This window comes from Vigna angularis, chromosome 2, assembly GCF_016808095.1.
Source record: "Vigna angularis cultivar LongXiaoDou No.4 chromosome 2, ASM1680809v1, whole genome shotgun sequence".
Classification (NCBI taxonomy): Eukaryota; Viridiplantae; Streptophyta; class Magnoliopsida; order Fabales; family Fabaceae; genus Vigna; species Vigna angularis.
This window is the reverse complement of record NC_068971.1, coordinates 27,535,681-27,548,127: the sequence shown is the minus strand read 5'-3', so window position 1 is coordinate 27,548,127 and position 12,447 is coordinate 27,535,681. Positions and strand designations below refer to the sequence as shown.

The 12,447-nt window shown below is 32.9% G+C and overlaps 1 protein-coding gene across 2 annotated transcripts; it reads right to left on the bottom strand.

Moving 5' to 3' along the window:
- Positions 1–1,469: 1,469 nt before the first annotated feature.
- Positions 1,470–5,675, bottom strand: LOC108328130 (cytochrome c oxidase-assembly factor COX23, mitochondrial). 2 transcript variants are annotated; one of them, XM_017561940.2, is made up of 3 exons: positions 5,504–5,664; positions 4,602–4,678; positions 1,470–1,673 (listed from the first exon to the last, which is right to left on the bottom strand). In XM_017561940.2, exons 1-3 carry the CDS (start codon positions 5,592–5,594, stop codon positions 1,626–1,628), a joined length of 216 nt encoding a protein of 71 aa, XP_017417429.1. In that variant the 5' UTR covers positions 5,595–5,664; the 3' UTR covers positions 1,470–1,625. The 2 variants fall into 2 exon arrangements, with proteins under 2 accessions (XP_017417429.1, XP_052729886.1); XM_052873926.1 differs by having other exon boundaries at positions 1,583–4,310; positions 5,504–5,675.
- Between the last annotated feature and the right edge of the window lie 6,772 nt (positions 5,676–12,447).

Below are 12,447 nucleotides of genomic sequence, written 5' to 3'. Positions count from 1 at the left end.
GAGTATAAAAATAATTTTGCATTTATCTTTTTTCTTACCTAAACATGAGAGAATTGTCAGTTTTTTTACGCCTATTTAAAGGGCTTATTCACTTTTACACTGATGCATCTTGCGTTCGTGGTGGTGGCATTGCAAAGATAATGAGCGAAGGAGCTTTAACGGGAGCATCAACGTTTTCAGGAGAAAGGATTGATAGTCCCTGTGAATGGAGGTCTGCAGCGAACTCCTCAACCTTTCCAGCATTACTATGGCGTCCCTCATCTTCTCTGTTGTGGGGAGAAATGTATGGGAAGAAGAAGAAATGTGAAGAAAAACAGGAAAGATGATGCCCTAATGTGACAAGTGTGGAAAACGCTACGACAGAGGCGCTGCCTGCCACCATGGAAAAAAGATGTTTGGAGTATTTTAAAAAATACTTCCGAAATAGGAAAGTATTTTCAATTCACACTTGTTTGAAAAAGATAAATTGTAATCCAAAATTTGAAAGAACGAGGGTTTCAAAAAATATTTTCGAATCTAAAAATATCTTATGAAACATTTTTTTATTTATTTCAAATTAAGTGTCTGAGAGAACATTTTTTACCTTCCCAAAGATCCAACCGAAAAGTATTAAAAATAAAGACGTCTAAAAAGTGTTATTGTATTTTTAATGAAAGATAGTGTGTAAAAAAAATTATTATATTTTTAATGAAAGATAGTTTGGAAAGGACAACTTTTTACGGAGGTGCAGGAAGAAAAACCTTAGATTACATATTCAGGATAACAAATTAGAGGGTAAGGAGTGTTCCGAATGCACAATTCAAACAAATGTCAGACACATTCCGAAATATAATCAAATATATTTCAGAATAATAGTAAAAGATATTATGGAATACATATTTCAAAATTACGTAATGCAACCGTCATTTACATAATTTGGAAAAAAAAAACATTTTAGAACGTGTAAGTCAAAATAATATTTTTATTAATTTAGATATATTTAAAAAGGACAAAATTGGAAGTATTATAAACTTGGAGAAGCAACCAGAAAAATTGTGCTGAAAAAGCATGCTTCAGTAGCTTTAGGTATCAAAAATTAAGTCAATCTATGTTTCTCCATGTAAGGTGATGCTTTAAGATGATGCATTGTTCTCTAAAGAAACGTTCATTCTAGCTATTGCTGAATTCTAATATTGTTTCCGCCATGTGCTAGACTCAAGAATATCCACAATTTCATAGAGCACAGATGTTACTTAGTCACTTGCGTTTTTTATTGCTACCATGTTTTTGCCATAGTCCATTATTCGCTTGCTGCTAGCTAACTGCCATTAATAACATTGGTGCTCACCGATTAACTTAAATTTTCTTGCTAGAATTTAACAGACGTTAACACACTTCTATGCATTTTGCTCTAGTGGCCCTATGAGACAACCGCAGTAAAAAAAAGAAAAGAAAAAGGAACCTAACTAAGAATTGAGACAAAAAGGGCATAGTGTAGAATACCATTGTACACATTTATTGGAACATCATCTCGCAGCAGTTTCAGAAAGTTTCATAACCTCAGTGCTATAATAGGTGAACCAGTGACCTGGTGAAGTCTTGATTTTGTTTTCTATGATACAATCAGTAAAATCCCAGCCAGGGTTTCATGAGAAGAGGGACCGATTTTTATTTCGTTCCAATCGTGCTTCCCTCTGTTAAACAAGGTGAAGGAACTGGTCAAAACATTTTAAGCAGCATTATCAAGCAATGGGTAATACAATGAAAATTAATTTTAGAAACAATATTAGATCTGAGTTAGTCGGCGCATTTATGTCAAAGAAAACAGAGGAAGACTTGGCCATAGTTCCAATGTATTCATGGATATATGTGCAGTTAATACGATTATATCTCAACAAATGCAACAGTGCCAAGCTAAACTAGTACTGCAACGAAATTCATTGTATCCTTAAGAGAGATATTACGACCATTTAATTTATGCGATGCCTTGAGTTAAACATTTATTTTTATATCTCGTGTAACCAAATGGAAACATGCAGGCAAACTGAAATTCATAATAAGAATAAAACAACCAACAAACCCTTTCTCACACTAGGTGGAATTGGCTAAATCGACCAACTGATACCACTATATTCTATCATAAAACATGTTTAGAATGAGAACACAATACAGGAGATAATGATAAAGAATCCAAAATGACAGTAATATGGTTTCTTAACTAATAATACTCAGTAAGAGACTGTGGATAGGAGTGATCATTGATTGGATCCAAGTTCAGGAAAATCTTGAACACAAACTGATAAAATTGATCGGTTGAAGTTATGGCTATTCAAATAGATGTTAACCTGACCCCATAAGAATCAATTTGGGTTCTCGCTGGAGTAAATATTTAAAAATAAATAAAACAGAAAACTGGAAAAAATAACCCACAAAGAATAGGAAAAAAAAATCTGACAATTATAAAGTTGAAAGAAAACTGATATCTTATATCAAAAGTTGGATCTTGAAAAGAATAGAGAAATAAAGTTGAAGATTAAAGATAATTACATATATCAAGTGCTTTTGGTAGGTTGGTTGGGTACAAAATTTCCAAATACAACCGGTTACTTCTACTTCATACATTTTGAAATTCATTCAACCTATTAACCCAACTTAACTAAATTTTAGCCCGGGTAACGTTGGTCAGGTGACCTCATGATCATTCCTAGTTAGAATATCCTTCAGTTATCTCACCTATCAGAGAAGGCTGTCGTGATTGGCACAGACCTACGTTTTCTAAGGTGTGAGAACAAATGAGAACCAATAAAATTTACGCATGACAAAACTTGTTGACTGCTGGCAGTGTCCAGTAATAGACCTTCATAAACTGAATATTATTTAAAATGAAGAAACTGGTAACAGTTATGGATAATGACATCAACTTGAATAGAAACTGGTTCGACTCTGAAAAGAATATTTTGACAATGAAATTGCAGCAATAAAAAAAATTCCCTGAAAGATGAGTACTGAGTACTGTTTACAGAAGAAGAAGAGATGCAATGGTTCCCAAGGAAGATATATCAAGCTCTAACTCCATTTTAAAATTCAGGGGCAAACCAGGAGGGGGATTTGAGTAGGGGAATTAACAGTGTTAAACAATAAAGATAAAGATGAACATTGAGCTGCAGCCGTGTGTTTCTATAACAGCACAAATTTATAAGTTAGTTTATTCCTCCAACAATTTCAACACCTATCCATACAAGACTAACTCATTTTTATTTTATTCTATACCCCATTTTATTATTTTCTGGATTTTACAGCCTCAACTCCCACATGTAGAGAAGCTGTTAATAGGATTTGAGCATCTGACCACTAGGCCACAAAAGGAACTTAAATATATAACACTCGCCCATTTTTGGTGAATCAAATGGTACATTTTTAACCCTACGCCCTGTTCAGTATTATTTTAAAATGCCCAAACTTAAAAAAACCTTGTATTCCATCAGTTCGGAGCTGCCTATTTAAGTTGACGAACAGTCACAAAGGTAGCAATGGATCGTACACCAGTGTTTATTGCACTATTTGTTCAATGGATTGTAAGATGCAATTAGAAGTACTTATCAAACCATAATTCAAGCCCTACATGACATGTGTTTTAAAAGAGGCATAAACTTAAGAGGTAAGTTTCGTACTCATTTTTATCAAAATCATGTTTGCTGCAGATTACCAAACCCCATAAGATTTAGTTTAGAAGAAGCAAAACCTTAATAATTTCCCTGCTAATTGTGATAGAAATCATGTTTATTACGGATTACCTATCGTCATAGAGAATTACACTCTAAAGTAACATATTTAGCCACCAATGCATTATTTTCATACACCAAGTTCCCTAAAATACCTTGTTACAATCTATTCCCACTAAAGATTAATCATAGTAACCAGCCCCAATTTACATATTTCCATGTTATAACTGATTTCAACAATCACATTAAAACAATGAATCAGTGAAAACAATAATGACCCAACCCAACCAAATAACAAATATTACATCATAAAATTTTGCAAAGCTAGATGAGGTTATTATGATTCAAATAATAAGAGATTTGGTAAAAAACTATAACATGTGATTTAAAATCACAAGCATTGAATAACATGATGTTTTGAAAACCTCTTTTTGTATTATATATATGTCATGCCATTAGTTTCATAATTTGATCTGACAAGGCTCCGCTGCTAATTGCCCATTTGATGTAAAGATTGACTGATTGAACTTTAAGTAACTAGCTCAGCCAGGTTGCTCTAAAGCTAAGTCACCATGAAAACTAATTTTCTTCCCCGTGTTTCTGAGGAACCTACAAATATTTATGCCCCAGTAAACATTCTGAAGGTAGTGTGGAGAAAGAGAGAACATGGACAAAGGAAGGAGAAATTATGCTTAACGGCTGAACAATTCTGTGCTGACAGAAAACTAAATATGCTCAGCCAACATGACAGATTCCTTGTTTTGTATACCAGCATCCCATTTCAGCAGAGATACACAATTCATTTGAAACACTTAATCCTCCTAGGATCCATATAAACACTTTCAAAATATTGAAAAATGTAAAACAATACAAAAAACAAGATGCTATAACTTCTGTTACCTCTTTTTTCTTGCACTCCTTGTAAACATCAAAATGTTCTTGACATTTACTCTTATCAGAATTAAATTTTTCTAAACCTGGAAATGTTTAAAAAGAGTGTAAGATACACTGATAATTGGCTGAATAGCTCAAGGTCGATATGATCCCATAAAGGAAATGTGCAACATTCAAAATAATCACATAACTCTGAACTGTCACTCCTTAGGTATACCATCAACAGTTGCCCTGGTCCAACAATTACTCAACATTTATGCTTAATTCAATCATCAATCAGAAGAAGGCACTCACTACAATAAAGAGTATGATATGAAAGTTCGACAACACAACCTAATACATTAGGAAGGCCCAAAATCTTATTCTCGAATAATGTTATAAAAGAACAAAAACAGATATAGCTAAGCAAATAAATTTTATAATCTGCGGTATGGTCATACAAAATATTTAGCATAGAAAAAATGAAGCCTATTACACAGACGAATAGTTCAGAGGATCATAAATTATGTTGATGGAGATCAAGTTATTTTCAACAATATTTAATTTTCCATTTCATCCACCATGTCAACTAAACTGAATGTTCTTACCCAGGTTCCTTCAATTTTCTTTTACATCTTTTTCCTTCTTTCATTCTTGAAAAGATAACTACTTGATTTCCACTTGACTGAATCCACTAATTCCCAATCGAAATCACCAAAACTGTGATACCTAAATTATTTTAAAAATACATATATATCTGAGGTACGGAAATTACGCACTTATATCCAAAAGATAAGACATTCTACGGCCATTTCAAATTCAATTAGAACATCAATCATCAGAAACCGTAGCCTGATCAATTTGAAAAGTAAAAGTGAAAAAGAAAAAAAATGTAAAGGATGAAGGAGGAGAGCAACAAGAGTACTGACATTTGAGAGAAGCGGTGTATTGCGGAAAACACTGAGAATCGGCGATTCTAGCAGCACTGGGATACGGAGGTGTTGAACCTTTTGACGCCATCACCGTTGGGGCAAACTAACTGGAGTAACAGAGGTTCTGCAAATTTTAATATAGTATAATATTTTCGCTAAAATCAACGAAAGATATTTTAAATTTTTTTAATATAGATATGATTCAAAATAAAACATATAAAATATAATTATAAAAAATAAATCTATCAAGTATATAGTTTATTGGGACTGCGACCTGTAACGGTAAAATCCATCGGTTACATGATTTTGGTCTGGTGTTTATTTTTGTTGTTTATATTTATTTTACTTTTTATATATATCTTATCAAGTATATGATTGATTAATAAAAGAAAGGTACTTAGCAAGTAAAATTTTATCTTTTTTTTTTTCAAAACATATTTATTTGGATAAAGAGGGACTTCATTATCCATTTTGTGTTTAGTATCATAAAAAAATATTATAATTTTAATACATAAATTAATTTTATTAAAAGGTTGGAATAACTAGATATGTGTTTGTCTTTTTAGTAATTATCACATGTTTATTAAATAAAAACAAATAAAGTTAACATATAATTAATTTAAAAAATATTAACTTTTAACAAAATTTAAATAAAATTAACATAATTTGTAAAAGTATAGTTTTCTCTTTATATCAAATCTGTTAATATCTATTATATTAAACCAATTATTTATTTTATCTATTTTTTTAGAAACAATTATGGAAATAAACTTCTCACATGTTATTTAAACACATACATATTTAAACTTATCGCGTGATCAATCATGCGTCAAAAAAATAAATAATATTGATACTAAAGTTTGATTTATTGATTTCAAAACATTTTACGGACAATGTCTTCATAAATAAGTCAATTATTTCATGATTTATCTTAACAAATTTTAGTTGAAAAAATTTATACTCATAATCACAAATAAAGTGATATTTTCCTTATGTTTAAAGTTCTTGATAAACCTATTAGATATACTTAGAAGCATACTATTCTTTTTATTAAGCCAAGGTGTACTAAGAAGTTTTAATGTATTCACTCTACCTTCATGACATGCATCATTTCCTATTGATGTCCATATGTTCTCTATGGTAAAGGTGAGTTGACCTCGGCGTGGGAGTCTGCAAAGACATTTTAACGTTAAGTCAATTGCTATCAATAAATATTAAGGTTATAAAAGAATTATTCTATATATAGTATTATTAAAAAAGTTTATATATCGCAAAAGTTTATCAGAGAAAACAATTTTGAAGATCGTTGGTCAAATTGTAAAGCTAAGAATTACAAAATCTTTTCCGCAAGCTTCACTTACTTCCAACGTTTTGCTATAAAAATATTTTCCAAATGCACGCTACCAATGTCTAGATTTTGGTTTCAACGTTTCTTTTATTTTATTTAAAATTATTTTTAATAGTAGATATTTTGAATGATGAGTTTGGGTTTCAGTTCTATAAATAGAGCACTTTATTCACTCCAAAACACATCATCATAAACCATTCTTCTCTCCTTCTCTCTTCTCTTGGTTTCATTCTTTCTCTTTTCTTCTTTTTCTAAAAATATTATGGGTTTATTTTATTCTCTTTTTAGAGATTCTTGCTAGTTTTGAGAACCTAAAAAATTATGAGAAGTTCCTGTTGTATCCTTGGGGACTTGTGTAATACACCGTGGATAAGTCCTTAAGGACAATAATCTACACGCCTCGGGAAATCCTTTGTTTGTGATCTTTATTCTTTTATTGTCATCCTCTACAACAATCTTCAGAACTTATGGCTGACAAGAACAACTCAATCTTGGAGAATCAAAATATTGTTTCCAGAACTTAGACGGTCTTCGCGAAACCTTTCCCGGAGCTATCAAAAATCGAAGTCTTCTCTGGTCAGAATTTTCGGAGCTGGTAAGAACATGTGTCAACCCTCTTAGACATGTACGGAGTCGCCTTTGCTCTTTCATCTCCAAAACCTGACTCTAGTCTCCCTCCAAATCTGAAACAAGTTGAAGATTGGGTTCATGCAAACAAGGTATGTCGTAATACTTTACTTAGTGCACTCTTTAACGATTTGTTCGATGTGTACTGTTCCTATAAGGAAGCAAAAGACATTTGAGATTCGTTGAATCTCAAATACACTACTGAAGATATAGTCAGACAAAAGTTCATTATTGGGAGTTCCTATCGTTGGGAAATGGTTAAAGACAAGGACATAAAGTCGCAAATCAATGAGTACCATAAGCTACTAGAAGATATAAAAGTGGAGAATGTTCTTCTACCATATGAGTTTGTTTCAGAGCTTTTGATCGAGAAACGATCGCCTTCCTTAACTGATTATAAGTAACAACTGAAACACAGACACAAGCAAATGTCACTTTCAGAGCTGATCACTCACATAATTATTGAAGATACCAACAAGAAAGAGTGTACTGCTGCAAGGGCCAAAGCTTTGTCTGCAAAAGCAAACATGATAGAAGACATATTTGCTCCGAAAAGGTACGAACACAAGCCTGATCACAATAAGAAAAATAATTTTCAAAAATATATCCCCAACGCATCTAACCCCGCCTTTAAGAAGAAAGAAAATTGCTTCGTATGTGGAAAGTCGGGCCATCATGCATCACAGTGCAGGCGTAGAGCAAGAAACGAAAATCCTCTTAGGACAAATATAGCCGAAAGAGACAACATTATTGTTGCGGTCGTTTCTCAAGTAAATTTGATGACCAATGTGAGCAAATGAGTGGTAAACTCTAGTGCTATCAGGCATATCTGTGCAAACAGAAGTGCCTTTACCTCTTACACTAGTGTACGGGATGGAGAAGAACACGTCTACCTTGGTGATTCCACGACCACTCCTGTTTTGGGAAAATGGAAAGTTCTTCTCAAACTCACATCTGGAAAGATTCTGGCCTTGAGTGATGTGCTACATGTGCCATCAATCAAAGTTAATTTAATCTCTGTAGCACTACTGGGAAAAGTGAGGGTTAAAGTGTCATTCGAGTCTGAAAAAATTGTAATGACAAAATATAATGTTTTTGTGGGGAAAGGATATTAATGAATCATCTTCTTCTGCAAATATTGTTGACTAATATGATATATGGCAAGCTAGATTAGGACATCTAAATTCTTCCTATGTTATGAAGTTACAACGACTATGATTAATTAATATGCATGATAAACAAAGTAGTAAATGTGATATATGTGTAGAATCTAAAATAACCAAGAAAACATGTTATTCTATAGATCGTCAAACTGAATTGTTAGGGTTAATTCATATTGATCTAGCTGATTTAAAACAAACCATGTCTAGAGGAGATAAAAATTATTTTGTAACTTTTATAGATCATTATTCTAGATACACTAAAATGTATCTAATCAAACATAAAGATGAAGCCTTTAATGTGTTTCTAACCTATAAAGCAGAAGTAGAAAATCAATTAAATAAGAAAATTAAGAGGATTAGATCAGATAGAGGTGGTGAATATGTGTTGTTTAATAACTTTTGTGTTAAAGAAGGTATCATCCATGAAATAACCCCACCATATTCACCTGAATCTAATGGAGAGTAGCTAAGAAAAAGAATAAAACTCTTAAGGAGATGATGAATGTGATGCTTATTAGTTCTAGTGCATCTGATAACCTTTGGGGAGAAGCCTTACTTACTACGTGTTTTTTACAAAATAAAATACCTCATAAGAAAACTGGTAAAACTCCCTATGAGTTGTGGAGAGGTTATCAACCTAACCTTAAATATCTAAGAGTGTGGGGGTGCCTAGCTAAGGTGATATTACTCGATCTAAAGAAAAGGAAAATGGGCTCTAAAACATCTGATTGAATGTTCTTAGGCTATGTTGAACATAATGCTTCCTATAGGTTTTTATTTCTTAAAAGTGATATACTTGAAAGTAATTCTATAATGGAGACGAAAAATACTGAGTTTTTTTAATATGTTTTTCCTTTAAAGGTTAGTGAAACGTCTCAACCTGTAGATAATAATAATAGTGATGTCTTGTGTGAGGAATTAAGAAGAAGTAAAAACCAGAGGAAGGAAACTTGATTTGGAAATGATTTCTTTAGCTATCTAGTTGATAATGATCCAAGTAGCTTTGTAGAAGTCATTAGTGCTCCTGATGCAAAACAGTGGGATAAAACCATTAAGACTGAAATTGAATAAATTTAGAAAAATAATACTTGGACCTTAGTATATTTGCCTAAAGGAGCAAAACTCATTAGTTGTAAGCAGATCTTTAAGAAAAAGTATCATCTTGATGGATCTATAGAGAAGTATATGGCAAGATTAGTAGCAAAATGTTTTACTCAAAAACCCAACATAGATTACTTTGATACTTTTACCCATATGACTAGGATTTCCTCTATTCGAGAATTGTTAGCCTTAATAGTCATCCATAAGCTAGTAATTCACCAAATGGATGTTAAAACTGCCTTGTTGAATGGTGATTCAGAGAGGAAATTTATATGACTCAACCTGAAGGGTGTGTTGTACCAAGTCAAGAGAATAAAGTATGTAAACTTTTAAAATCTTTGTATGGGTTGAAACAAGCACCAAAACAGTGGCTTGAAAAACTAGATAATGTATTGCTATGTGATGGTTTTTCACCTAATGATGTTGATAAATGTGTGTACTCTAAATTTGAAAATGGTGATTGTGTCATTATATGTTTGTATGTGGATGACATGTTAACTTTTGGTACATGTAATGAGATTGTTGCTAGAACTAAATTGTTTCCAGAATCGAACTTTGAAATGAAAGACATGGGTGAAACTAATGTAATTTTAGGTGTTAGAATCATAAGGAAGGGAAATAATATATTACCATCCCAAGAACAATACATTGAGAAACTTCTTAAGAAGTTTGGATATTATGATTTCAAACCTATGAGTACCCCTTATGATGTTAACTTTAAATTAATGAAAAATAGAGGAGAATTTGTATCTCATCATCAGTATGCCCATATAACTGGGAACTTACCGCACTTGATGAACTTTTCTAGACCTGATATTGCTTATGCAGTAGGTAGACTGAGTAGGTACACTCAATGTCCAAATCAAGAACACTGGGATGCACTTTTCAGGCTTATGAGATACTTAAGAGATTCAATGGATTACCATTGAATACAATGGATTTCCCGTTATACTATAAGGGTACAATGATGCTAACTGGATCTCTGATTCAAATGAAACAAAATCCACTAGTGGTTATGTATTCACACTTGGGGTGGTGCGATTACATAGAGATAAGCCAGACAAACAATTATTGCAAGGTTAATAATAAAATCTGAGTTTGTCGCTCTTTAGATGGTTGGTAGTGAGGTTGAGTGACTGAAAAACTTCTTAGCAAATATTTCACTAGCAATGAAACCAATCACATCGGTGTCAATACACTATGATTGCCAATCGGCAATGACTAATAGCTAAAAACAAGAATTATAATGGAAAGAATAGACATATCCAATTGAGACACAATTTGGTGAAGCAACTGCTAAAGAGTGGAACTATTTCCACTGGCTATGTGAAGTCGGACCGGAATCTAGCAGATCCTCTAAAAAACCCTTGGGAAGAAATAAAATTTTAGAAACATCGAGGGGAATGAGACTTAAGCCACTAGCAAACAAACAGGTGATTGTAACCCAGCCTTTGTGATTGGAGATCCCATGAATAAGGTTCATACAAGTAAAAACAAGTCACTTGTTAGTTCTAATATCACTAGTTTGATTTTAAATCAAATATGTCCCTTTCCTACAGTGTGTGTGAAAGTGCTAGAGACTGCATATTTAAGAGGTTAAACTTTCTGATTAAACAAAGTTTTTAATGATCTCCATATCCTCCACGGGTGGTGTATGATTTGCAGCATACACTTGATGAAATCACCTATATGAGTGTCAAGTAGGGTCGCTTGCATGAGATCTTGGCATGATCTTTATAACACTCATGAATACCGGGCACACGCATTGCCTAGTAAGCGCATCACAACGATAACATCAAGGATTGTAGGGTGTACTATGATTGATAAACCTCTAACACACAGTGTCTTTGGTTCATATAGCTTGCTATACCAACTGCATTGTGTGTTAAGTTTCTTGATCTATGACTCATTCATATAGCCTGCTATACCAGCTCTGAAACTTTACATCTTCTAAAACCCAAGAAATTTTCTTTTCTTTCTCGACTTTTGCAATATGTGGGGATGGTTATTAAAAAAGCCTATATATTGCAAAAGTTTATCAGAGAAAACGTTTTGAAGATTACGTGATCAAATCGTAAAGCTAGGGATTACAAAATCTTTTCCCGCAAACTTCGTGTGCTTCCAACATTTTACTTTGAAGATATTTCCCAAAATGCACGCTGCCAACGTTTAGATTTTGGTTTCAACGTTCCTTTTATTTTATTAAAAATAATTTTTTAATAGTAAATATTTTGAATGTTTTGGATCATGGGCCTGGTTCCCCAGCTCTATAAATAGAGCACTTCAGTCACTCCAAAAAACATCATCAGAAACCATTCTTTTCTCATTCTCTCTTTTCTTGGTTTCATTTTTTCTCTTTTCTTCTTTTCCTAAAAACATTATGGGTTTATTTTATTCTCTTTTTAGATATCCTTGCTAGTTTTGAGATCCTCAGAAATTATGAGAAGTTCCTGTTGTATCCTAGGGGGCTTGCGCAATACACCGTAGATAAGTCCTTAAAGACAATGATCTACACGAATCGGGAAATTCTTTGTTCGTGATCTTTATTCTTTTATTGTTAGCCTCTACAACATATAGTACATGCATTTCTTAACATACTTGGTGGAATCAGCCATCATAGTGGGCCAATAATATTCGGCCTTCAAGATCCTAATTGTCACTACTCTTGCTCCCGAGTGACACCCGCACACTCCCTTGTATAA

What these genes read in the sequence shown, in the direction of transcription:
- LOC108328130 (XM_017561940.2), bottom strand. Translation starts at nt 5,594, where the DNA reads ATGGCGTCAAAAGGTTCAACACCTCCGTATCCCAGTGCTGCTAGAATC. An exon ending in ATACACCGCTTCTCTCAAAT is followed by an intron (nt 4,679 to 5,503) that starts GTCAGTACTCTT and finishes AAACATTTCCAG; the next exon opens with GTTTAGAAAAATTTAATTCT. An exon ending in AGGAGTGCAAGAAAAAAGAG is followed by an intron (nt 1,674 to 4,601) that starts GTAACAGAAGTT and finishes CTTGTTTAACAG; the next exon opens with AGGGAAGCACGATTGGAACG.